General features: G+C 45.1%; 1 protein-coding gene across 3 annotated transcripts in view; it reads left to right on the forward strand.

Annotated features, from left to right (window-relative positions):
• ERBB4 (erb-b2 receptor tyrosine kinase 4) overlaps positions 1–25,392 on the forward strand; it is a 548,792-nt gene extending 523,400 nt beyond the window's left edge. For all 3 annotated transcript variants that reach the window (XM_088167659.1, XM_088167658.1, XM_088167657.1), the window contains 3 exons: positions 888–1,058; positions 14,352–14,643; positions 16,914–25,392. In XM_088167659.1, coding sequence (XP_088023785.1) covers positions 888–1,058; positions 14,352–14,643; positions 16,914–17,350 — 900 coding nt within the window. In that variant the 3' untranslated portion in view covers positions 17,351–25,392. The remainder of the gene's footprint in view (positions 1–887; positions 1,059–14,351; positions 14,644–16,913) is intronic.
• Positions 25,393–26,668: the final 1,276 nt, after the last annotated feature.

Consider the following 26,668-nt stretch of genomic DNA (forward strand, 5'->3'; position numbering starts at 1 on the left):
TTGCAGACAAGATGAGCTCCTGGAGGAGAAACTCGTGCAGGGCCACTGCATTGCACTGGCACCTCTGCCATCCCCTCTCCCCATCCCTGCAGGTGCAATCAGCAATGACAAACTTGCTGGTGAGCTTTTAAATGGGTCTGCATGCACCCCCACAGCACAGGCATCATTCCCTGCTGGATTCCACACGTGGCATAATAACTCTTGAGGAGTGGGAGGCCACTCTCCAGCCAGCCAGTGGAGTTCAGCTTTGTTTCTATAGGCTGATAGGTGTCTGTGGCATGGGCTGCCTTTTGTGATGGTTTTTTTGGCACCATCAAAGTGCAGCCCAGATTTGTATCTCCAGCTCGTAGGTGTTATTTCAAGGCACTGCTGTTCCCTGGTTTGATTTTTGTTGTTTTCAGCTCTCTTACATTCTGCAGAACTTTCCATACTTGTAGGAGAGAAATTTACCTTTTAAGTCCCTTAAAGTACAAATTAAAATAAAGCGAACATCCAGACACAGCAGTTTCCTTATTATTCCCAACCCCTCCTATTTGAGCCTAAATAGCTGAGATATTTCACAAAATATGTCAGAACTGGGATGAAAAACTGATCTTGTATGGGCAAAAAAGAGAAGAAAGAATAAAAGCTCAATCACAAGAATGCCCAAAAAACGGTTTTGCTTGATTCATGCAGTTACTCCTTTTTTGTCATCATATTCCCAGTAAAAAATCAAACAAACAACAAAACAAACCCACAAATTATGTGGATATAGTGCTTTTGAACAAACCAACAGCATGTGTGGTCCCTGCAGCCTGGCTGCCAAGACATTAGGAAGGCTGAAATTCTCTCTTTGGGAAATTAATCCATCTTTTGATGTTTTTCCTCTCTCAATACAATCTGTTCAGGGAGATGATCGTATGAAGCTCCCAAGCCCAAATGACAGCAAGTTCTTCCAAAATCTTCTTGATGAAGAAGACCTGGAAGATATGATGGATGCTGAAGAGTACCTTGTTCCTCAAGCGTTCAACATTCCTCCTCCCATCTACACCTCCAGGACAAGAATTGATTCCAACAGGGTAAGAGCAAGCTCTGACAGAAAATATTGGTTATTATGAAAGCACAGGTGGAGATTTAAGTACACCAATCAAACACAGGCCAGCACTGCCTTGGGAATTACAAGCTCCCATTGTAAAGAGAGTGGCTATAAAAATGTTGCCACTGTCCCTGTTCATCGTGCCTCAGTGAATTCTAAATTAGTAGCCCAGCCTTGAGTGAACAAAGGCTCAGCTTGAGCTGCCTGTCCTGAAAGCACAGCTGAGGCTCCTGAAGTCAAGCAGTGTTGCATCTGCAGTGTGGTGTGGCCAGGAAGTGCTCAGCCCTGCTGCTGCCACCCTGCTGTCTTGGCAGGGCTGGCACTGATGTAACTGAGGGCAGCTGGAGTATGCAGATAATGCAGCTTTTGTCTCTGGAGCCAGATTTCCAACCCAGCCCCTTTTCCTGCTCGCACGTGATGCTTTCACAGCCCCCCCCCTTCCCAAATGTGTGTTTGTGCTGAGCACATGGCACAGCTTGGCAGGCTGATCTTTGCACCCTCCCTGTCAGGGGAGGAAATGCTCTTCACTCAATGTAGGGACTCGAAGCACACAGAGTGTTCAGGGAGAATTCAGCTCACACAACTCCAGCCATCTAAGGGATAGGGATATAATCTAAGCTCTTCTTCTGAACTTCATTTCGTGTTACTGAAGCAGCATGGGTGAACGTTGCTGCCCGCCTTGGGCATTTCCAGTAGGATAAGTTACTTTCTGGAGGTGTCTTTGTCTGCCCACTAACTCCTGACAGCTGCAGGGCAGTGTCAGCCCTGCTGTGGGAGCTCTGGGGTGTTGAGTCCTGTCCTACATGCCTGTGCCCTGCTGCAGGTGAGGAGCTAAGTCACACGTCTGGAATCTGTTTTCCCTCCTCAACAGGTCTGAGCTCTGCCTCTTCTGTGCTTGGCTCCAGCCTTTTCACAGCTCAGTTGCCACCCCTTCTCACATAAGTAAGAGATGGTGACATGCATTACTAATGTGAGGGCATTCACACAGGCATCAGGTGTGTTTTAACTAGGGACTTCTTTTCTCTCCAGGCTCCTTTTGGTCCAAAGCCACGGTTTAAATACCAAGTGTAGTCCCTTTGAAATGCTGGTGTTTATTCCTCATGGTTTAGACACATTTATCCTTAGCTGAGGTAATTCCAAATTCATGCCCAGGTGTGAACTGATTTCAGCACGTGAGACAGGGAAGAGGTGAGTGAAAGAGCTGAGTGTATAATCTGAGCCAGCGTCCATGCTCTGGCCATACCCCACAGGAAATCAGTGCTTCCTGGGAATAAGGAAGACAAAATCTGATCTTAATAGTCAGTTTGGAAGGAAATTGCTGCTGTATTAAAGGCAAGGAAACTGGAGATGTCTGGAATCGTGTAGCATTTCTCCTGCATCACTGAAAGACAGTGAAGTGGGGACGATGCATGATTTAGCAATAAGTGAGAAACTTTCTTTTTGTGGCTACAAGAGTTAGTTGGTGGTCACCTGAAATAAATCAGGTTTACTACTAGGTGTCTCTGGAGAGGTTTCCTGACGACTTCTGAGGAAAGAAGGGAAGGACAGCAGTCACCTTTGGAAGGTACTCAGTGTCACAGGGATGTAAATCACTGGAGCTTAGCCTGAGAGGGCAGGGTCTGACATACTGGGACACATTTAAAGGAGATAGGCTTAGTAGAAAAATGTACATGCTTTTTCAACAGCTCCTTTTGCCCTCTGTCTTTGGTACCAGCCCAGTTGAGGAGCCCACTAGAGCTGAGGTAATTGCAATAAAGATCCTAGAATTAATATTCTGAAAGATTTATTTACAAAGTGTTATTTGGGCAACTAACATGGTGACTGGGATATTCATGGAATGAAAACACAGGCGTTTATTTTTATTATTATCATTAGCATTGTTGGTGGTGGTGTTGCTATACAAAAATTCCAATAACTTTCACAAAGCCTTTTCCCAGCTTCAAAGCACACCATTGCAGCTGCTTGCACATGTGATCTCCTTGAAATCAGCAGAGCTGCAGGAAGAGACCCCAGGCCTTATTTATGCCATACAGAGAGCCTCCATCACATTCTTGACGTGACATCTCCTTTCCTCAGCTCACAATTTCCCGTCTTGGTTTGAAACTGTGATCTTGTACCACTAAAGACAGTGGGAGCTTTTCTTTGCAATTCAATTTAATATCAGTAGCAAGACTGCATTATCTTTTCAGTAACTCCTGTTGCTGAGAATTTTTTTTTTTTGGTACAACAATCTAACATTTGAACAAAGCTGCAATTACCCTTTGCCAAAAGTTTTCAGTTTGTGAGCCAAGTTGTTTGACCCAGATCAGAGAGGTCAGAGAGGGCCAAGCTGGAAGCCCTGCACCATCAAAGCCCTCCTGATTTCCTTTGCAGAGAGGTGTTTTCTGGAGGTAATACATATGTGCAGAAAGACACATAGATTTCTGTTGCCTTTGTGAAGCACTCAGTTTCTCGGTACATTAATTATTCTTTTAGTGAAGATTGATTTTAACATAACACAGTCACTCCTTTAAGGTAACAGTGCATCTGCTGTGCACAGTTCAGTACAGATGGATGTCAGCTACAGGAATCACATGGAACTGAAATGCTGTCAGAGCTCTTTGTCTGCACTTGTCTGATTCTGTCTTGGTGTTTCCTTGGGATAGTCTCTGATTTATGCTTGTTTAGTGTAGTGCATATTGATATTGCACAAACTCATTATGGTGCTGCTGCAGCCATGGACACCAAATGAATGGATACAGCTCATATAGTTTGTGTTCACTGTGTCTGACAAATTGCATTTTGTGGGGAAATTGTGAGGCAGTTTGGTGAAGGAAAACATAGAGACAAGAGCTACATGATCTCCATGTCATTTTCAGGGATAAGAAGCATGAAAAATACTTTATTTCCCAACTGAGCTCTTCTGATGGCAGTTTTAGTGGCCAAGGAGTCAGTCAGGGCACTGTGCTCCTTCTCTGTGCTGACTGTGGTGGTTGGATGTTCCAGCAGCACGGCTCCATGGGGACAGAAGTGGGCAGGAAGAAAGCAAGGAGATCATGAACCTTCTCAAACAGAGGCTTTGAAGTCAAGGAGTGAAGGAAGAACAGTAGCACTGACTTTCTCAGGAAAGCCCTGAAGTTTCCCTGCATGGTGGTCTCAGGTTTAAATCCTTGCAGTTTCTTGGTGGGAGAGGCACCACTGGAAGGGGCTTGTGTAAAACACTGCTGCCCTTGGGAAGAGAAGAGCTATTGGGATGTGCATTAACACTGTGCATAGAAGACTGGAGAGAGGGAAGGCTTCTGGGAAGTTGCCAGCTCCCCAGGAAGTCTCACATCCTCCTTTCCTCCAGGGGCTACAGACATTTATGAAGCTGCAAGGCTCAGACACAGCTTCAGTATTTCCATCACATCACACTGGCTCCCTGCTGGCATGTCCTTGGGACCTGCCTGTGCTGCTGGGAGCAGAGCCCTGCACAGGCTCTGACCCTTAACTCTGGCCTCTGTTGTGAAGTCCACTCTGAGACTGCTACAGCTTTTAAATAAGAATTAGCATCCTAAGCTAAACTGAATTCTTTCAGTGGATCTGAAACTCTTCAGTTACAATTTTGGCTTTTTCCAATTTTTGTTTTCCACTGTCTAGAGATACTCCAGAAAAACAGAGTTTTAGAAGCTCTGTGCTTCTGAGAGATAAGCTGAATCCTCAGCAGTGTTTCCATGAGCACAGGACCCCAGCTAGTGCTGGAGTGTCCTGCCTTCACATCCATTAGATGATTCATTCAGGTATTTGTAACGAGTGCTGTCCTGTGTGTGCAGAGATAATGCTAATACAGCAAGCACTCTATGTGCCCCACAATGCTTTTTGCTCTAAATCCTTGGCTAATTCCTGATGAAAACTGTCTATACTGTTTATTACTCACTGATACTGTCCCTGTAATTTTATTCCATACACTGTATATCATGGAAGCACTTGCCAACCCTGCAATTAAATATCAAGCAGTTTTTTTTCAGAGATGTCTAATCCATATGTCCCTGGAGACTATCCTGCTTGGCTAAAGCAGACCGTGGGACACTGGAAGGCAGTTCTCAGTTCTCTGAGCAGTATCTGGTGTGCCACTGCAGCACTCCTGGCATTGCCTTAGGTCTGGTATTGCAGCATCTTGCCCTTGGCAAAGCCAGGAGGGAGTCATGGTTTGACCACGATTCCTCTTGTGTCCAGGGCTTTAGCAGCACCTGGTCCCCATTTCTTTTCCTCTAAGAGAAGGCAATGAAGTGTTCCTGCCCAAGTCATTTCTCCAGGTGTGTCCTGGCCACGTGGGACTGAGGGCAGCAAAACTGCTTCATCTTGAAGTTAATTCAAAATGTATGTGAAGAGACATCCAGGCTATATGGAGCCATTAAAAGCATTTTGTCCAACCTTCTGACATAGAATAGACAAGAGTCTCTTGTCTCTTAATTTCTGCATCAAGTGCAGGAATTCTTTTTGAGGTGGAATTTGTCTTTTAGAAAGATTATCTTGATTGTGTCAGGTGGAATGGAAAATAGATCACAGTTTCACTGGGCAATTAATGCTGACTTTTTAGCAGGGTTTGGATCCTGTTCCTGCCTGCCATGCACACTTTTTTGTGCTAGATTTAAGGAGCTGCCAGCTATCATAAATCTCTGGTTATCATGGTGTGATTGTTGGGGTGCCTTGTGCAGGGCCAGGAGCTGCACTCAATGATCCTTGTGGGTCCCTTCCCCTTCAGGATATTCTGGGATTCTCTGATTCTTCTGCTTAAACGGCTAAACAGAATATTACCATTTGTATGTGATTGTTCTTAAATGATGACAACACAGATGTCTTTTTTGCTTGTTTATGGTGTTTTTTTTTGTTTGTGGTGTTTGTTATCTTTCTGCTTCTGCAATATCTTCCCCTAAATATGATACCTCTTAGGGCAGTCTGTCAGGTTGTGGTCTTCTTTAGTTATTTCTATCCCTTTTCTTTAATTGCTGCTCCTTAAAAGGTGATCAAAAACTTTCTGAAACTCTTAGTAGTAATTTTTTTCCTCTGTCACTTCCTTATGCAAGTGGCAATAAATCTCCAATGCCAGAAGAGAACTAGACATTGACTCAAAGCATTTCATAGCATTTCAGATGATGCCACTGAGTAACTCTCTATTAGCTCTCTTGCTTCTCTAAAACTGTATAATTACTTAGAGAAGTTTGTATGAAGCCCTCCTGTGTGTCTTTTGCTAAACACTACATTTTGTGTATTTCCCTAGGACAGTCTAGGAACTGGCTGCATTTACTGCCTTCAGATCTTTGGGGTCATTTCAAAACTCCACCAAGCACTCTTTCAAGAGCTCCAATTCCCATTTTTTGTTTTCCTAAGTTTTAATGACATTTTGGTGGTGGGAGGCTCCTGTCTCTTCTGCTCTGCCTTTTGCATTAAGCACTTCCCAAGAGCTGGTAGTGTTCAGCTGGTGTCTGGCACACCATCACATTTTTTCTTCTGGAAAATCCTTCTGGGTCTGTTTCTAGTCTTTGTTGAAAGTGTGGATAGCACCAAGCCAACCTTGTTCATGAAAAGCAGGAGATGAGCCCAGACTAATACTAGTCAGCCTAATTTCATTGCTCAGGGTGAAGAAGTGCTGAGAATAAGCATGCAAAAATGGAGTATAAAAATATATTATATGAAAAATTATTTTGGTCTTAATATTTTACATAAAAAAGGAAAGCTTCTTACAAAATATGTATATCTAGAATAGGTGTATTTAAATACCTTTTTAAAACGTGCTAGGCTTGCAAGAGGAGAAAGGAAGAAAATTCCTATGAAGGACTCAAATGGAATAGATGATTCACAGAGAATTCTTTGGAAGTGCTTTGTGGCAATTAGTTTTTTGCTTTGCAGCCAGGCTGGCTGAAATCAGTGATATCTCTCAAGGAGTAAACCCTTCTCAGCCTGAACTGATTATCAGGACCAACTGGTCAAATTAACTCATGATTTTGCAGGGAAGTGCCTTAAAACAGGGCTTTTTAAAAAAGATATTTCCTATTTTCTAAGAGCTAATAGTCACATTCTGGCTTCTGTGTTCAGGAATATAGCTTTAGAGTCAGGCACAGAGACTTTCCTAAAGAAATGGACGGTAATTTGGCTTGTACAAATGGTAAGATGGATTAATAACAAAAGCAGCACCTCACAGTACTTTCTGCAAGCTCGGTGGGATCAGGGGGAGAGACTGGAGCTGCACATTGCTTCCATCCTTGATGTGTGTGACGTAAATTCATTGAGCTTTAATATAAACTGGTTTAAAATCAGGCAGCATCTGCTTGATCCATGAATAGCTGCTGGCTGTGTTAACAGTAAAGAGAGCTCACAGCTGATCCATTTTCTTTTCTATCCTGAAAAGAAAAAGTCAATAGATATAAAAAGAGTAAGCAATAAATATTTTTACACTGCACTGATGAGGCATTCTTGGAAAACAGCAAGCTAAACAACTCTACATAATTCAGGAGATGGGAAAGTGGACTGAGAGTCAGGAAATAATTATGAGAGCTGGGAGAAAATTTTTCATTCTGTGATGAGATCTGAAGCAGACATTGTTAGTGCAAAATATCCATTTGTGCAGAACACTGTTTGTGGTTTTTTTTAAATAATAAAAACACCTGAAAAAAACAAGGGGCCATGATTTGCAAGTGCACCAGGCAGAGCTGCAGAGAGTTGCCCCTTAAACACCAGTGTGGCCCCCAAGGGGGAGAGTGCTCCGTGTCCCAGGGCAGGGGGACTCCTAGCAAGGACTCCCAGGTGGCAGGAGGACTATGGAGCATCCAGTAAAATAAATACTAAATACTGTACTTTCTAAACATAGATGGAATGGAGCTAAATGCCAGCACAGCCTAAAAAATGCCCTTTGTTAGCCAGAGTAAAGAGTCTGTCTTTCTCCTTGAATGCTGCGGGAGGGGAGGGGAAAATAATTTTCAAAGCTATAAAAAGACTCTCCAAAAGATGCAGTTGGGAGAAGTGGGAGGAGGCACAGATGAAGTGTAGATTTAGAATGTTGAAAAATGATTATTTTATCCAAATCAGCTGGATGGTTAGTTCTTTTAGACTATTATTGCCACCAGAACCTCAGCCCTGCTCTAAATCAACTCAGCATTTCATCAAGAAGCCTATTCTTTGCTTTAAGAGACCAAGAGTGCACAATTATGGGTTTCTTTTCCCCCTTGCATAATAAAATTGGGAGATTATCATCAAGATTCTATTCAGATTTTAGGAAGGCTTTTTTATTTTATTTTTAAAACCCATCTTTGTCTGTAAAAGCTCCCTGTTCAGGCCAGCATGTGGCAATGATTACTGCTGTAAAGTCTTCGATGGAGATGTGCTCTATTTCATTCTCAATGAGGGTTGATGGCATTTTGAGAGGCTCAGAATATCCTTTGATTACTGTATAAAACAGGCTGGGGAAGATGGCAGTGCAGCATGCACGTACAAGAGGGCTGCTGCTCCTCCCAGGATCACTCATCAACTTTCTTTGTGCCTTTTTTTTCTTTCTTTCTTTTTTTTTTTTTTTTTCTTTTTTTGTCTTCCATGTCACAATCACAAATCATGGGTGTGTTGTGGTTTTTGTCCTATTCTCCATCCTTTCCCTGTTTGGGGATTTGAAGCCTGAGGTTTGTACAGAAAAGGAGATGCTGCTGGTCCTGTGTTTTGGAGCAGGAGCAGTGCTGACCCCTTTGTCCCACAGGGAATTTCTTAGAAGGTGGGAAATGGTCCCTTTCAAATTGTGGGGAATTGGCTCGGTGTTAAAAGGTGCCATTTACTGTAAAGTGTCTTGGAGAGTGTATTAAAAAAAGAGAGTGACAGAAAGCTGGTCATGGGTGAGAGGAAGGATGGGGGAGTCAAGGAGATTGAAAGGAGAAGATCAGCAATGCCAGCTTCCAGCAATGCCTCTCTTCCTGCTCTGCTCTCTGTTTGACACTCAGATGCATTAACACAAAGGCAAAGGCAAAAGGGAATCCTGGAGTCTCCATTCTCATGTCATGCTTAGATCAAAGTGCATATTGTGCCAGCTGAAATCCATTTGCCAGCCCCTCTGAAGGCAGGAAGGATGCAGGTTTCTGAGGTCCAGAGAACAGGTGGATTTCCAAGCCTTTGGTGCCATATAGCAGGAGAATGCTTTTATTTCCAGCCTGGGTACCAGGCTCAAAGAGATGAGGCTAGAGAAAAGCATTTCACCTACCTTTTCCTGTCAGTGCAGCTGGATACTGGGTTCTGTGCCCAAATTTTGCATCTCTTAAGAGATTATTTTCATTGGTGGTGTTGTCATCTTTGACTTCTCTACTTGGTGAAGTGTTAGACTGAAAATACATGGCTTATATCTGGTATTTTCCAGTAACAGCACAGGAAATTCTCTGTGCTGGGTATAGGTGTGTTGTTTCCCATACCACTATGCCAAGGCTTTGTTTGTGATATATGCCATGTACTGTTCACAGTCCAGACTAAACTACTCCTAGAAGGCAGTTTGGGTATCCCAATCCATATGGACTGCTCTAAAAGACTTAAAAAGTATGAAAACAGTCGTTATGAGAGAAATTTATGCAAGAAAAGTGGTGCTGACTTCTCTGAAGCTAAGACAGTGCTGACCTGACCCGAGGGGGCCAGTGAAGCATCCCTGCTGACTTTGGGCAGGTTCAGGGATGTCTCAAACCCACCATTCTGCCAGGTCAGGGGCTGGCACATCCAGCTAGAGCTCAGGGTGCCTGCAGATCCTACCTGTCCTCTGCCAAACAGCAACCAGAAAAAACTAAGTTGCAGGAAAAGACTTAATCTTTGTTTCTTCTATTTATTTTTCCCCTCACTGATCTAAGCTGGGTGCTTTGTGTCTCGACTGAAGAAGGAGCAGTTGTTGGAGACTGAAGCAAACACTTCACACAGGCTGATGCTGATCGTTTCTGTACTTGTGATCAACATTTAAGTTAAAGCATGTGACACATTCAAAGAAAAGGTGCTGCTGGAAAAGGAGTTGGGACATCATAGTTTCCAACAAAGATTCCCCAATCCCCAACTTTATGGGAATGCCTTGTGTCAGGTGCTGTGAGCTGTAGGGACAGATATGCTTGAACCTTAACAGCCCAGGGAGGTGTCTAATCCTTTATTTTTATATATGGTCCTTCTCTGAGCAGGGGCTGGGAGCAGAGACCCCCAGAGGTCTGCAAAGCCTTCTACAATTACTATACAAACAGCATTCTATTTCTATTTAACATTACACAGTGATCTCATGCTGCGTGTTTTTTCCTTTAATTTTCATCTCAGAAATGTTTGCTATCTGGAGCAGGGCAGAGTAATCTGCAAATCCTGTGGAAGCAGGACTGCAGCCAAGCAGAGGTGGCTGTTCTCCTGGAATGGTCTTCCCTATTTGAATTCCAGTTTGGATCAGTTGTAAATACCAGGCTGCTCCCTTGGAATGTAGCTGGAGTTTGCTTGGGGGCTGGTGGGACACTCTGCATTGTGTGCTCTCCCTGTAGCCCCACCAGACCATCCCAAATATTATTCAGATCCACTCCCATAAATCAGCTGTCCTTCCTGGAGAACTGCTGGAATTTTGGTGCTTGCAGCAAGGTCTCATATCTTACGATGCTTTGGTTTGGTGACTCGAGCCTGGATACTCCCTTGGTTTGAAATTAAGTGAAGAATTTCTAGGGGAAGGAGGAGGATGAGTTGTTTCTGGGGGTGCCCATCCCAGGAATGATGAATGGTACAAACAAGTGCTGCCAGAGCTTGCTCAAAGCAGATAATCATTGACTTGCCTGAGGCATAGAACACAGGATCAGCCTGGACAGGACTTGGGAGCAGCATCCCAGTGAGAAGGTGGGAGTGTTTGACTCCTTTGCACATGAGAGCAGAAGGAGAGGAAGAGGGAGTTGGGTTTTCTGCACTTTGAGCACCATCAGAGTGGGTCCAAACATTCATGCTGGAAAAGTCTTGCCTTTAGTAGAGAAAAATATTTCAGTCCCATGAGTTTAGAAGGCTACTCAAGAGCAAGGAGCAGCAATGATTGTGCAACCCTGTCAACCTTTCTGTGGGTGGCCATGAAAACCAGCTCTGCAGCAGCGAGGGGGCTGGACCCAACATGGATTTGATTTCATTACAGTTTAAGATGCAGCCAGAAAATACTATGTCCCTGCTATAAAGGAGGAGATATTTACCTTTAAGTACCTTTAGGAGATTTTAGAAGCAAGGAATTGGAAAATGAAATTAATGAATAGAAAGCAATAGCACAAGCCAATATTCACAGAAATGGTATTTACCACTCCTGGATCAAGGCTCATTTTACACAAACATTGGCTGTTATAACAGCTGATATGTCACTGGTGCTTCATACCAGAGGGCCTTGGAAAAAAGCTTTAGGAGACGTTTTCTTGGCTTTTAGTCTTTCTCTGCATTGTCATGTTTTTGCTTAAAATTCAATCATGTGGTGTACAGAATGAAATCTCGGGCATTTCTGAGGAGGGCTGCTCATGGGCAGTTTAAAAAGTGAGGCTCCTTCTGGAGTGTGATGAGTTCCCCTGTCAGTGGATGTGTGCACTCCACAACTAATGGATATAACACACACTACACCATCAAAAGGGAGCCAGTATCGATTTTTTATTTTTTAGTACACAAGCTGAGACTTCTTAAGTAGGCTTATGTAGTGAGGTCTTTGAGCAACCAGCTGCTTAGGTCTCTGTTGATCTCAAAAAGGCAGAGATGATAATTCTGGTGAGACTTTTAGAGATCCAAAATTCTAGAGTTTTCAGTAAAGGAACATCCACTTGATTTTTCAAGATAGCACTTAAAATGCAAAAACAACAACAACTCCTTCCCCCCCCGCCAAAAATCAACAAATTAAATTGGATTTCACATACAAAACAAGCTATTTACATTTTACCTGGTAAAATCCCAATATATTTTCTTTTCACGGTGTGATTCACGTCCTGACCAGTAAGAGTTGTCTGAGGATAATCTTGGAAGACTAAAAAATTACGACCTCACACTGCAATTACCAGTTAATTTAAGGACACTTAAATAACTACATTAAAATTTCAAGCCAGCTAAATGACACCACAGCTGTTTTCTTTGCCTCCTGTTTTAATGGAACTCTGTCCACAGGGTATCAGCTCATTGGGAAAAACAGTAAAGAAGTAAAAAAAAAAAATTAAAAAAAGTGCAGACAGCAGTGGTGGAGAAGAGCCATGTGTAAGGTTCTGTGGTAAGGGGAGTTGCCAGACAGATGTGTTTAGTACAGCATTTAAGGGGAGGCATGAAAAAACACAATTATAGTGATCTTAGCTGGCAGGCCACTGACTGGAAAGGCTCTTGTCAGTAAAAATAGCAATAAACACATTAATGGCAGTCCATTGTCTCCTGATGCCGTGGGACAGGGCTGTGCTAAGAGGGCCTTGTGTTGTTATATTTGCAGAGTATGTATTTAAATAGTAGAGTCACAGCCAAGAAGAGCTAAAGATAGGGTAGTGGGTTTAGCCTTTTGTGCTGAGGGTGGAGCAGAGCCCACAGACACATAATGTGGCCATCCTGGAACAGTATTTTTTTTTAAGCTGCTAATCTTCTAAATTTCTACTGGCAGAAGTGTATAGCCCTGTGTGCAAAGTCAAGCCTATTGGCAAAAGTCTTGCTTTTCTAAGTTGTCTTCAAGATATCACTGAAAGATGTGAACTGAAAGTACTTCCAAGACAGCCCTGCCCTTTTTCATCCAGAATAATGAACCAACCTTGGAAGTGCATGGAAACAGGGAGATGTAAATAAAAAGGGGTGTGATACATCCCAGTGTGGCTTCTGTGGGCATCTTTCCATACCTGATATGCTCTTATATTGCCTCCTTACTAAAATTATCTCGAGTTTCATTTCCAGGTTGAGAAAAAAGCAACGGTGCAGTGTCTCAGAGCCATCAGTATGGCTTTAAAGTAGCATCTGGCAGGCTCAAGAGATTTTTTTTTTTTTATCCATTTGTCTAACACATTCTGCATTGTGGCATGTCATTGCCCATGTGTGACCTGTAAATCTGGAGGGGTTCAGAGGTAACCACAGCATCTCCAGTTTTCAAGATATTCCCTGATTAAACAGACCTTCCCAATTGTCCCAAACAATCCTCTTGGCACAAGCAACTTGTGAAGTTGGAGGCTCGCTGCAAAGTCTGTATCCAGGGTTTATGTTGTCTGTTCCCTTTAAAAAAGTAACATCTGGTAAAGTCTTCCCTCTTCTGTTAAGGCCTTCACTGACAGAGAGCCCAGGTGGGATGAGTGGCTCTGTCTGCACTGGTGGGACACACAGCATGTTGCTGAGGCATTTGCCCTGACTGAATTGGAATTTTGGGTCCAGTTAGGATATCTGACTGATGTGCGTGTTTCTCCCAATTAACTCATGTGACATTTTTCATTCATGTGGCCTCTTGTTATGTATCCATCATGCATTTTTCTTCTCTACTGGAGTGAAATTAGAACAGCCCTTCTCCTGCCTACATCCCTGTGTCAGGAGTAAGTATTTGACATTCAGCCTTCATCCTTCAGGCTTTCCTCCTTTCTTCACTACTACTTTTCTTTTTTAAACTCCTTTTTCCTGTATAAATGAACCAAAAGACAACAGGTAATGAAGTGTATATATAAGAAATAAAATAGTTAAGGTCTCCAGAGTCAGCCTGGATTTGTGTGCAGACTCTAAGGACCCACACTCAAAACCCTGACAACTTTTCTTGAAAAAGCATTTAGGTAAAAGCCTTGGATGAATCTGCACATCTCTCCTTCCTGTCCATAGGTCATGATGTTGAAAGTTCCTTGCATGCCCATGCAGACAAGCAAAATGGTAGGTTGAGTGAAACCATGGAGTTGAGGTGCCAATACCAACACAGTTCACCAGCCTGAAATGCACTTCCTGATGGAATTACACTAAAAGTATCACCCCAGGAATAAACAGATTGTGGTTTCTGTCCCCAGTCAGGAGGAGATTTCCCAAACGTGGGGTTTAGAGGGCTTGGATCAGAAACCAGGGGAAGTTGCCAGAGTAAGAGAAGAGGAAATACCACCTTCAGCTCTTGCAGCTGTGTGTGTCCAGCCTCCATGTGCCAAGTAGGAGACAAGATTTCCTGCCCCACTTCTATCCCTGCTGGGCAGATGGATGCTTTGTGGGTCCACACCAAAGCCTGGAAGCACAGGATGGGTGGACTCCCCCTGCCCAGCGTGGCAGGGCAGGCACAGCCATGACTTGCTGCTGTTCCCTTCTCCCCTCAGGAGCCTCCTTTCCCATGCTGTGCTCTTTGTCCCAACAGAACCAGTTTGTGTACCGGGATGGTGGCTACACTGCGGAGGTGCCAATGCCCTACAGGGCTCCAGGCTGCATCATTCCAGAGGCCCCAGCTGCTCAAGGGGCTACAGCAGAGATCTTTGAAGACACCTGCTGCAATGGCACGATGCAGAAACAGGTGGCAAGCCTGGCAAAAGAGGACAGCAGCACCCAGAGGTACAGCGCTGACCCCACTGTCTTCATTCCTGAGCGGGTCGTGCGGGGAGAGCTGGATGAGGATGGGTACATGACACCGATGAGAGACAAGCCCAAAACAGGTAAAGTATTGGCTTTCCAGAGGGGCTCCTGGTCTAGCCTGCCTGCATTTATTCTCTTTTTACATCAGCTGCTTCTCATCAAAAGTGGCTTTATTTAGCTACCCATCATGGCCGAAGCATTCTGACTAGGTTAATATACCTTTACATGGAGATTTGGTTTTCTCTCCTTAATTTTCTGCTTTGAAATGCTCAAATGTGCCAGTATGTCAAAGTTGGTAAGTCCTCCTTTTACTTCTTTTTGAGAAATAACAAGAATGAAAAAAAGCCCCTTCTCTTACCCAAACACAAATTTTCAGTTATTTCCAAGGAAAAGATCTCTCTTCAGCCAGCCATAGTCCCAACTTTGCTTTGTTTATTGATCTTATTCTTGGCATTGTGCTTGGTAAATGTCACGTTGAACCTATCACAGAACTGATACACACAGCTGGCATTTTATACCCGAGAGAAGTCTAGGATTGAAAGAACAAGATGTGCTTTAAAGAGGGCATCACTGCAAGGGGAAGATTGCCTAAATCTGTGCCAGCTCAACATGCTGAACTTCCCAGTTTGTCCTCATTCATTTCTTCCCCTTTAAATAATGATAGCATTCATATAGATGTAAGGGGATGTGCCATTATTAATTTGCTACAAAGCTTTGCATTAGCTTTAAAGAAATTAATACATGCAAATGTAAATGACAGGTCACTACTTGTGTTTGCTAAGAATTTGGAAGCCACTTGTCCTTTGTGTCACATGATGGAGGAATGGAGGGAGCCCTGGCAGTAGCAGTGGTTGGAGTCTCCTTTGCAAGTGATTTACTTTCAGTGTGAGCCCACATATATGTGGTCATACAGGTGCACCCTAGGGATCCTCAGAGTTCTGCAGGAGCCACCTGAGCCTTCAGGGATGTGATAGCAGCAGCTCAGGAGAAAGCAGCTCCTTGCTGACACCCTGGACACAGACACAGGGTTGTGGCCACACACTGTGTGTTCCATGCCAGATGCAGGGTGCAAATCAAAGCACTGTTTGGCTGTCATCACTAAAAATAATAGTTCCCACTCTTCAACTCCTACTCAGTGACATCTTAGCTGCGGGTTCAAAGATGTTCACTGGGTCTTGAACTTTTGCCTTTCATAGTTTTGGCCCCCTTTTGGACAAAACCAGATAATCCCTTGCACCAGGGCTTTCTCTGGAGTTGTATGCAGAGCCCTTGAGCAGCACCATGCTGCTGGAAATGGGGTCTTAAATCCACAGCAAGTGACTTGAGGCAACTGTAACCTGCTCCAAGTCCCATTTTGCAGCTGATCTAAGGCTCCCTTGTTCCCTTTCCAGGGCTCATTTGTATAATTTTTTTTCATAATGCTTCAAGGCCCTTTGTCCTTCAGGGATGGAAGGTTTTTAATCAGGCAAATTGTTCTGTTAGAAATGAAGCTGTCCTAAAAGTTAGCCCTCGGGGATAGGCTTTGTGCAGAGAGGCTGAACTAAGATTCCTGTGGAGTTTTCTGGATGGAAGGACTGCAGAGCAGAGGGTTTGCTAACAGGTCCAAGGCTGCAGAGGCAAAAGTTGGTCAGTGTGTTTGGGTCTGTAGATCAGACAGTGGGAGGGAGTCCAGGGGAGCACATGGGCTGTGGCTCAGTAAGAGCTGTAGTTTACTTGGCCAGTGTGTCTGGGCACTCACATTTAGGGAACTAGGGAATTACAGCTTGGAAATTCTTTTCAGGCCTGGATTTTTCCTGACTCTCAGCTCCATTCCCAGGCTGACAAGCTGACTGCAGCTTCAGTTAGGGAGGAGTCTCCCAGGGTGAGAACATGGTGAAAAACAGAGTAGAATTCATAATAAAGATTAACACCTGGTGTCTTTCTTGTGGGATACATCCTGAGGTGCTGTCCCAAGGTTGTTTTTCCCAGTTTCCAGTGAACTACTGTCCTGTCCTAGCTGCACATAACACACTTTAAATACGGGCTGTCCATACAATAAAATTGGCCTTTTTTCCCCAAAAAGAAGTCCACGTGTGTTGCTGTCCTTTCTCTCTCTTTGCAGAGCAGTAACCACAGTGTGTTTGATAAATCAGTCTTCCAAGGTATCTGTTTTAACCCATATTATCTGTTTAGCTTGTAAATACTTCATTTTACACAAGTGTTTAACGCAGTTGGCTCCTGATCCCATTTGGAGTTCTTGGAATGGCTGAGGTGGAGGGTGCTCCAGTCCAAGGGCTGCTTCTGGTCACGGGATGCTGCATGGATGGATCACTACCACTCCTGGCTGACTCATTTTTTTATCTTTCTTTAGACTACCTAAACCCAGTGGAAGAGAACCCATTTGTTTCCCGACGGAAGAACGGAGATCTCCAAGCTGTGGACAACCCAGAGTACCACAACACTCCCAACGGGCAGCCCAAAGCAGAGGACGAGTACGTGAACGAGCCCTTGTACCTCAACACTTTCGCCAACACCTTGGAAAACGCCGAGTACCTGAAGAACAACTTGCCAGAGAAAGCCAAGAAGGCCTTTGACAACCCAGACTACTGGAACCACAGCCTGCCCCCACGGAGCACCCTCCAGCACCCGGATTACCTGCAAGAGTACAGCACAAAATACTTTTACAAACAGAACGGACGGATCCGGCCCATAGTGGCAGAGAATCCCGAATACCTCTCTGAGTTCTCCCTGAAGCCTGGCACTGTGCTGCCCCCACCGCCCTACAGACACCGGAATACCGTGGTGTAGTGGCTGTGCTCTCACTCAAGTGGAAAGGCAAACCCCTTCTAGCTGCCTCACTCGTACTCTCTCACTCCCCCTTTCTCCCTGCCCTTGCCCGTCCTTCCTCCCTCCCTTCCCTCTCTTTCTCCCATGAGCTTCCTCTTCTTGCCAGTTCACTCATTTTTGATATTTCTAAGTGAAAGGATGTCTTGGAGTTGGTTGCAGATTGGGTTGGGAACCTGGAAGGAAGGAAGGAAGGGAAGAGACTGAAAGAAGGAGTGTACAACCTGGCCTTTCCCACTTTCAGCAGATGCAGGGGGTTGGATGCCCAGAGAAGCCAGGTGGTACCAGGACAGGCCAGTGGCAGTGCTGCTGTCGAGCTCGTTCACAGTGCTTCAACCAGACACTGTAGGGAAAGCCACAGAAAGGCTGATTCCTTCAGCAGGAACTGATGAGGGTCTGTACAGCATTCCTGGAAATCTCCATGCAATTTCCATCAGGGCGAAAAATGGACAATTTTTATATCCTGTGTGATAGCGTAGTAATTGAGATTGAGAATCCAATTTCTTTCTCTAACAGTTTCTATCCCAGCAACTGGAAATGGCTAACACAGCTTTTCAAAAACATTCAGATCTTCATTGTGGCTTTCCAAGAAATGATGATGTGACTCCCACATACAGCTAAACCCTTCTTCTGAGCCACACCATGATTTCGTGCCAATTCCCAGCCACAGAGACTCCTGCTCAGAACTGGTACCTGACATGACCATTTTTGTATGTGTGCCAACACAACAAACACTTCAAACACAAAATATCATTCAGAAGTGAGTAACAAAACCACACCTCCAATATGTTCCTTTTGAAGCTAAAAAATCGGGCCAAGAAATGAAGATTTGTATGCCAAAAGCTTTGCTTTCCTGTTTTATACCTGCTGATTATAACCACTTCAAAAGATTGTCACTAATTCTTCCCTCTTTTTCTTCTTCGTGGTCATGAAGGGAGCTGGGGATGCTGTCAGGCAACACTGAGGACAAGACAGAGAGCTGAAGAGTCTGATGTTCTATGGGGTGGGGTGGGAAGGGTCCTTAAAACTGGAAGACAGACACTGGACTGGAGAAAACGCACATAGCGGTTCACTGGAAAGTTAGTTTGCACTTAACCTCTGATTTTATTTGAACTGTTTTCTGGATTTTGAATGAAGCAATATGGAAGTGACCAGCAACATACAAAAATAATAATTTTAAATTAAAAAAAAAAAAAAAAGAAATATAAATTATTTGTAAAGGGTGACTGTGGAAATGCCAAAACGAAGCAAATCAAGTCTTTGGAACAATGTGTGCCACTTGTGAGAGGCCGATGCAGTGACTGCTTCAGAGAATACAGTGACAGAGCAGCCAGCTCTTCCTGCTGCTCTGTCAAGGACAGCAGAGCAAGCCCTGGAAAGGATCAGGGGAGGCAAATGTCCTGCTCTGGCTTGCAGCACAGCACAGAATACCATTTTTCTAAAAGGAGGATTACTCTGGCACAGAAGACAGTGCATATGAGGTTTGAGAAGTCAAAATGTGCATGATCTGCAGAGCTTTCTGTCAAAAATGTAAATAGGTATGAGTCAGTCTCCTTGCACTTAGTTCTGCTTTTATCAACCTCAGTTTTTAGGTAACACCCCCTGACCTGCTCCTCTTTGGAAATCTCTTTCAAACCAGAGTTCTGGACGTTTTTAGTGACCTGGGGCAGATGGAGCTGGGAAAGGAGGCGTAAGGGCCAGAGACACCAAGGCTTGCTTCTGGCACACCAAGACCGTGTGTCAGAGCATTTGTGAGCCTACTTCCCACCAAACGTCTTAAGGAACTATTAAGGAACCTCTGGAGATCTGCCTGTCTCTGTCCATCAGGGTTTTAAAGGGAAGAAACAATACCTGGTGGAGAGCAATGTCGGGTGATGCAACAGTATTTCAGTTTATGCACCTCAGCTCTGCTAGGGCTGAGATCTTTGGGGTTACCTAACCTGGCAACAAAACCAGCTACAGCCAGTGGTCTGGAAATGGCATCACCCTCCTCTAAATCCCTGCCATTCCAACAGCTTGCCACCTTTAATCTTAGGGAAGCAGAGGAAGGGAGTAAGAAACAAGCAATAGTTACCTGAAGCTTGGTGGCTGCGGGTCAGCTTGACAAAGGTGTGAAGAGATGTTAAACCTGGGTTGGTTGTTACCCTTGTAGGTGGAAAACAAACAGTGTGTGATCACAAGGCTGGTTCAGCCAGCGAGCTGTTTGTGCACCAGGTGTGCCCAGGCCAGCTGCAACCAGGTGTGCATCAAGCTGAAGGTTCTGAAAGCAGCAAGAACAGGTACAGTACACAGCTGAAGGTTCTGAAAGCAGCAAGAACAGATCTTTGAGCTGTTCAAAGGAGATCTTGGGTCAAGTGGTTTGTGGTGGTGAGACCAAATGGCCAGCAGAGCTCTGTCATGGGACAGATGGGTACAATCCTGCACTGAGGGGACTCTTCTGGTGCCTCTGGTGGCTCCTTTACCATTTTAGTGGGACAGAGGCACACACAGAGGGTGGCCTGGATGGCTGCTCCAGGGAAGGTTTGCCCACAGCAGTGCTCACAGGGTGTCACCTGATGCACAGGTCAAGGGACAATGCTGCCAAGCTGCCAGGGGACAGAGACCAGCACAGGAATGTGGGTGTCCCATTTCAGCACTACCATAGGTAGGTGGAGAAAGGCTGATTTATCCCTGAACAAGTCTTGTGACAGAGTAACTCCTAATGGAGAAAAAAATGTAAAATAAAATGCTGGCACAGCTCACATGTTTGAATTCAGAGATGAGCTCAGAGGCTGCTGGGCAGAGGCAGGCACTCTTCCAGACCCAGGCACTGGGATGGAGCTGCTCACAAAAGGTGAGGCCTGTTTGTTCCTCTGGTGATGAAGTAGTGCTCGTGTTAGAAACAAGCCCATGGAGTAATCCAAATGTAAATACTGGAGGGGTTTAACAGTTTAACATTTTGTTTCTTACAAGGCTTGAATTATTTATTAATTTTATTTGTTGACTGTGGGTGTGCTATAATATATTAAGTAGCATGGAAATGCAGATGTTCCTGCAAGTGGGGCAGCAAGAAAGCTGGAGCAGGAGCTTGGGCTCTGCCTGACAGCCAGGATGAGCCATGCAGAGCCATGCTAGTGGGGTTTGGGATGGCAGAGGACAGGCAGAGGCTTAGTGAACACAGTGATTTGGGATGAGGGACAACTCCACACACTGCAGCCTCACAATTTATTTTTTTTTTGTTATTATTATTTCCTGAGCTTCTGGCTTGAGTTGCAGTTGCACAAACTGGCCCTTGGGTTCCATGCCATGCCAGTCACTGCCCCTTGCCCAACAGATGGGGCTGTGTGGTGCTGTGAACCAACCCAGGGAGCAGCATTATCTGAACCCTGCCCCTTTCCTCTGGAAGAGAAGTTCTGAGCTTAGCTGGCAGGTTTTACCTCTTTGCAACAGTTAGTTTAATCACAGCTAAAGAAAAAAAGAAAGGGAATGTGGGAGCAGAACTGTTTGGCTGCTTTAATCTGATCAGCAGAAACACTTGGCTGTCCTTAACTCCCACCTTTGCCTTCCTGGGTGTTGCTGCTGGCTTGGGGAAAGAACTTGGGCAAGTATTCAGCTGGAATTCATAAAGGATGAAAGATAAGGGCCAAACTCTTTAGTGCATAATGACAGGTTTGGGGGAAAAGCACATATATCCACACACAAAGTGCATTTTGTCAGCACAAAGCAGCAGGTGAGGATATCAGCAGAAGTACTTTGGGTGTAATTCACTCTCTAATGCCACAGAAGTGTCTGTACACAGCACACTTAGATTTTGTGGGTTTTAGAATGCAGTCTCTTGTTTATAAATGTTCTCCTTCCTGCTGTCATGGCCTGTGTGATGGGAGAGCAGTGCCCAGATTTCCAAGAGCACGTTTTTACCCAAGTGTGGATCAGCCGTTGTCCAAGGCACAAAGGAACGTGCTAAAGGAAAGAGAAGAACAGCTTATTTCCTCCTGATCTCTTCCAGAGTTACTTGCCCTGGCTGTTATTACCTACCCGAGGGTCATTGCAAGCAGACACTGGGGCAGAGTGACTCACTGTAACATAATTGGCTGAAACCAACTACTTTTACATTTACTTCTTCAGATCTTTTCAGATTTTTCTTTTTCTGCAGAACAGCCAGGAGGGATTTTTAGAAGACCATAGGCTCAGATGTAGCAGAGTATTTACAACTGTATTTCAAACAGGTCATCTCTCTCAGGTAGCAAGAGATAGAAATAAATCTGCAGTAGGAGCCACCATGTAGGTCTGTTTCAGGTACCCTGAAATCCTCTTCTGTGTGTGAAGAAATGCTGTATTACCCCTGGAGGTACCACTTATGTGGTAGGAAATGTGCTTCTTGATTGCAAGACTCATATGCCATGATCTGACACCTGTTCCCACTAGAGATCTCACCCTCAACCACCACCAATCCCAGCCCAGAAGGAAGCAAAGTGGCAGCTCTGGAAGAGCAGCTCGGCCCTGACTCTGTGGATCCAGTCTTCCCAGAGCTTTAGGTGGAGCTGGGCAGCACAGAGGAAAAGTATGAGTTGTGAGGTGAATCAGCCTAGAAATACAGCTTGGTTTGGGGCATGGAAAATCTGATATTAAAGAAAAAAAATCTTTTTTTTTTTTTTTTTTTTTTTTTTTTAGTCTAATGGTGTGTGTGTGTGTGTGTGTGCAGGTGTTGCACATCATGGTGGCAGCTAATGGAATGATGGGGTTTGAGCTCCTTTATTCTGTCTGGGAGATGGGGAGAGTGGCACAAGGCAGAATGAGGCTGTTGGTCATGTAATTCCCCAGGATAGCTGGCAGCATCCCCACGAGCTGTGCTTCCCTGGCAGCCCAGGAATGTCAGCCTGGGCAGGAATGTCTTTACAGAAGGGACAGCAGCCACTGCAGCACCCACGAGCACAGCCAGGAGCACTCCCATCCAGCGTGCCAGCCCTTTAGGGAGGAAGGAATGGGAGCACCAGAGGTGCCCGGGGCTGGCAGCTGGGCAGTGCCCACGAGTCAGGGCTGGCTGCTGCCCTCACCCTGCACAGCTCCCACCCTGCTTTCCCACGTGCACTTCAGAACTGTGGAGCTCAGATAGGTGGCTACATGCTTGGAAGGATGTTTGGCTTGAGGGTGACTGGTGAAACAGAGGCTTTAGAATAATGGGAGCCAGGCCTGCAGTTTTCAGTCACCTCTTTGGCTCTTAGAGGGCACCTCAGAGGGGACGATGTCACCCCCATTTCCCTTTGGCCAGGCTTTTTCGAAAGGTGGTAGCGCATGAAGTCTCTGCACCTGCTCATTTCCACCTGTCACTTGCTATAGTCACTCCTGTGGATCTTCAGCCTCTGCTGCTGGCAAAACAGGTCATCTGTGGTTATGTCAAAATCTTGGATTTGGGCTTAGGTTGTTATTCAGAAAGCCAGGGCTGGGTGGGGTTTGGTGGCTGACTGTAGTGCTGGTGTTCCATCAAGCAGTTGTCCCGCAGAGTAGCCTCAGTGAAGCACCACTGTGTGTGCAGGATTCCCTCTTTTTTATTTTCTGCCTGTTGCTAAGCATTTGTTATAAAGGTGGAAAAGGTCACTGTTACAAATGGGGCTTTCAGACTGGGAACAAATAGCAAATAAAAGGCTATGTGGTTAGAAGCACCACTCTAAAATGTCCAAAAATCACATCTCCATGTTAGTTTTAATGTTATTTTAGCACAGTTTTATTTTACCACTGTGTGGAATAGTGGTTGGTTCTGATGGTAGGCTCCTTGCTCTTGAGGAAATCACAGGCAGGTGAGGCTGTTGGGGATGGCTGGGATCTGCCTGTAAGTTTGGAGATTGCAGAGCACTTTGTAGGGAACTTTGTGACTGATGGTGGTGGGACTCAGTGGGGCTTGAACTGTAGCCAGTCTTATCTCCTAACCTTCTGCCCTGGGCACCCTCCAGCTGGGGTCTGTGGATGTGTGAGGGGAAAGCCCAATAGGAAATAAGAGGAATCAAAGCTGGATTTTTTTCGCCTCTTTTTCATTATTTAATTTTAGAAGTGAGCTTTGTGGACCTTGGCAGAGAGAGGTTTTAAGGGGAGTTTTGTAAGGTGTTAGGCAGTGTGATTAGTTATGTCCCAGTTCTTCTCCCCTCACCAATAAAAAAGCCATGAAATCACGCTCCAGGGGTGCTGAGGATGAACCCTGTGGGGTGAAGGTGCATCCTGCCCAGCCCCTCAGGCTGCTGGCTCAGCTGTGACCAGGGCCACCAGTACACGGAGCCATCACTGAGCACTGCTTGCCAGCACTTTGGTCCCCAGCCCAACCTTTGAGCTCTCCTAGGTGGGGGGAAACACTGTATTGTCCATAGCACTCTGAAGACTAAAACCCTTTTGGGATAACCACAGTAGGGAACTGTGAGTGGTATTTTCTAAGTGTAGATATGTATGCCGTTCTTTCGAGGTAAGGTACTCTGACATATGTAGCATAAACTGGTCCTGCTGTTAAATGGGTCGATTATTAACTGAGCAGCTGTGTAGGGGGTAGCTAACTTTGAATGCATGAAATCCCTGTTCCTCTGGACATGGCATGGGGAGCAGGTACTGGCTACTTGTGGGGGTACTTATGGTGGGGTTATGCAAGAGGAAAATGCGGGTGAATGAGATAACTGGTAATTTTTAATAGCATTTTAAAGATGCAAATTGGTAGCCATTCGATACATTATTCACAATGATTTTAATCCCTTCTTTTGCCCAGTTTTTGCTGCTTCCCCAATATTGTAAGCTGGAATGGCTAAAGAGGCATCAGTCCTTGTAGAGGGAAGGGAAACTGAAGGGAAAAGAAGTCTCCTTTTAATAACAGAGATAGCCAAATTTTATTTCCTGACCTGGTGGTCTTGAACCACTGACTTCTCAGATGAGGCTCGAAGTCAGGCCCGGGGTATGACATCACTGTCCCCTTGGAATCAAAGGCTCCCACCTGGCAGGTGACACTGAGCTCCTGGTGACTCCTGATCGTGGTGCCAGCCCAGAGGAACCAGCAGCACAGGTGGGGTGGTCTGGGTTTCTGTCAATCCTCCGAGTTCTGAAAGAGCCACCACATGAAACAACAATACTTCTGCCTTATGAAGTACCTTCAGAAGAAGAGAAGTGTCGGCGTGTTGGGGAAGACACTCATTTCTTGCAAAGTGATGCATTCAGAGTTAGCTGCCTTTCTGGAACAAAAATAAAAAAAAGAAATTCAATACCTACTGTATGTTACTTTGAAAATGTGAATAGTATTTTTATAGCTTGTTAAAGACACAGCTAGTTGCATTTGTAAATAAGGATAATGTTGCTTTTATTTTCCTTGTGGACACCATTGTTTGGAACATAATTGTCCTTAGGGTTGATTTGTATATAGGTAATTTGCTTGTGATTTAAGCCGCTCCTCCCCTTTCCTTTCTCTCCCTTCCCACCCTCTGGTTTTGGTTAGAAGTACCATTTTCAGCATTCTGTGTGATTCCGTGTTTTAGCACTGTTGTGGTGTGTTCAGACTTTCTGCACTTGCTTACACAGTAGGGTATGCCAATCGTGTGTGGCGTAATGTTACTTTAACCTTTCGTTTCTCATATTTTAGCTGTTGAGAATTATACACTGTTAAAATACTTACTGACCTGGGTTAATATTAGGTACATATTTTAGCATAATTTCCCTTCTTTTCATGGTTTCTCGGGTTTTTCCTTTTTCTTTTTTTTTTTTTTTTCCTTTCCCCTTTCCCTTCCCTTTTGTCTTGTTTGGAAGCTGGGAAGAAACCTCTGGATCTTCTCTTTGTGTGGTTCTATTCCCCACTCCCGTGTGCAGCCCGGAGTTTCTCCTCATGGTCCTTGGGGTAGAGCTTTATCTGTTTGTTAAGGCAAATGTAGACTGCGACCCACCTTGCATCAACCCACGCTCATCCCAGCTGAACAATTTGAAAACTGTTCTGCCTTTTTGTTACATGAATCTGTCAGAAATATATTTTTAATTTAATATAAATGAAATTCAATAAAATATGAAACAAAGTCTCCGTGCGCATGTGAAATCTCTTGGAAGGTGCCACAGAGTCCATGGAAAGCCCTGAGCTGGGGCAGCCACACACACACCCTGCCCCAGCAATCCCAGGGTTGTGCAGTTCTGAGCTTTCCATCCCTTTTAAGACAAACCACAGCCCATGAAGGTGTTGTGCCCGTGCCCTGTGCCCCAGCTCACCCACTGGGTGCCTGCTGAGTTCATTTCTCTCCTCAGCTTCGCTGCTGACAGAGGGTGGTGTGGAGGAATGATGCATGTGTATATTTGGACGCATTAATTCAGTGCATACATAAAATGTGGCCCCAAGAACCTCATACCCCATTATGCCAGCAGGTACCCTCTGGGCAGGCACCCCACACCTACATGCCTTCATCTGACACCCCAGCAGCACAGCTTGGCCAGGGCTGCCTCTGCCTTTGGCAGCTGCACCTTTAAACCAGGTTGGAAAACACCTTGGAGATGCTTCCCATGCTCTCAGAGTGAAAAATCCCCCCCAGGAGCTGCCAGGGACCCTCAGTCCAATTCCCACTCTGTGGCTCATTCAAAACCCGTGAGTCACACACAGACCTGTGGGATTTAACTGGGGCATTCCCTGCCAGTGCCACAGCTTAATTCCTGTGGGATCTGGCACACACCCTAACTCAAGCTGGTCCCACTGCCCCCAGCCCGCCTCGATGGCTGAGCATTTTAAATGGAAAGCATTTTAAATTTAGCTGGAAGCCCATAAAGGTCATTTGGCTCTTTCAGGAGCGTTTTAAAACACTCCAGTCTCCCTGGATTGCAACTCTTTTGTTTCACGAATGGCCTCCACATTTTATCCCCAGCAGCCTGGAAAGGTCATTGCAGTGCTGGAATCCTGGAGCATTCCCCACTGCCTCCAGGGAGCAGGAGCACGAGCTGTGTGTGACAACACTGCTTGCCCAAAGTGGCTTAGGGTGACATAATTAAGCATTCACACTTTAGAGCTGTCGGGAATATAAAGTCTGCTTTCCATAGGAGGGGAAGAGCCCTGCTGCAAGCTTCCATGTGCAGCCACACACCACAAGTCCCATCCAGGGCTGGAGCACACCCAGGGACACACTCCTGGCTGCTGCAGCCCCACGCGTCCCTGGTGCAGGGATTTGGGATCACTGTCACCTCCACAATAAAACAGGTCACCACAGGACTTCAGCAGCACTTCAGAAGTGAGCAACACAAGTTTTAAGACACGTGCAAACACACACCCCTTTTCCCCCAGTGGGTTTTACTTAACTGGCCAAAATATGAAGG

Source organism: Sturnus vulgaris, chromosome 7 (assembly GCF_052056855.1).
Source record: "Sturnus vulgaris isolate bStuVul1 chromosome 7, bStuVul1.hap1, whole genome shotgun sequence".
NCBI lineage: Eukaryota > Metazoa > Chordata > Aves > Passeriformes > Sturnidae > Sturnus > Sturnus vulgaris.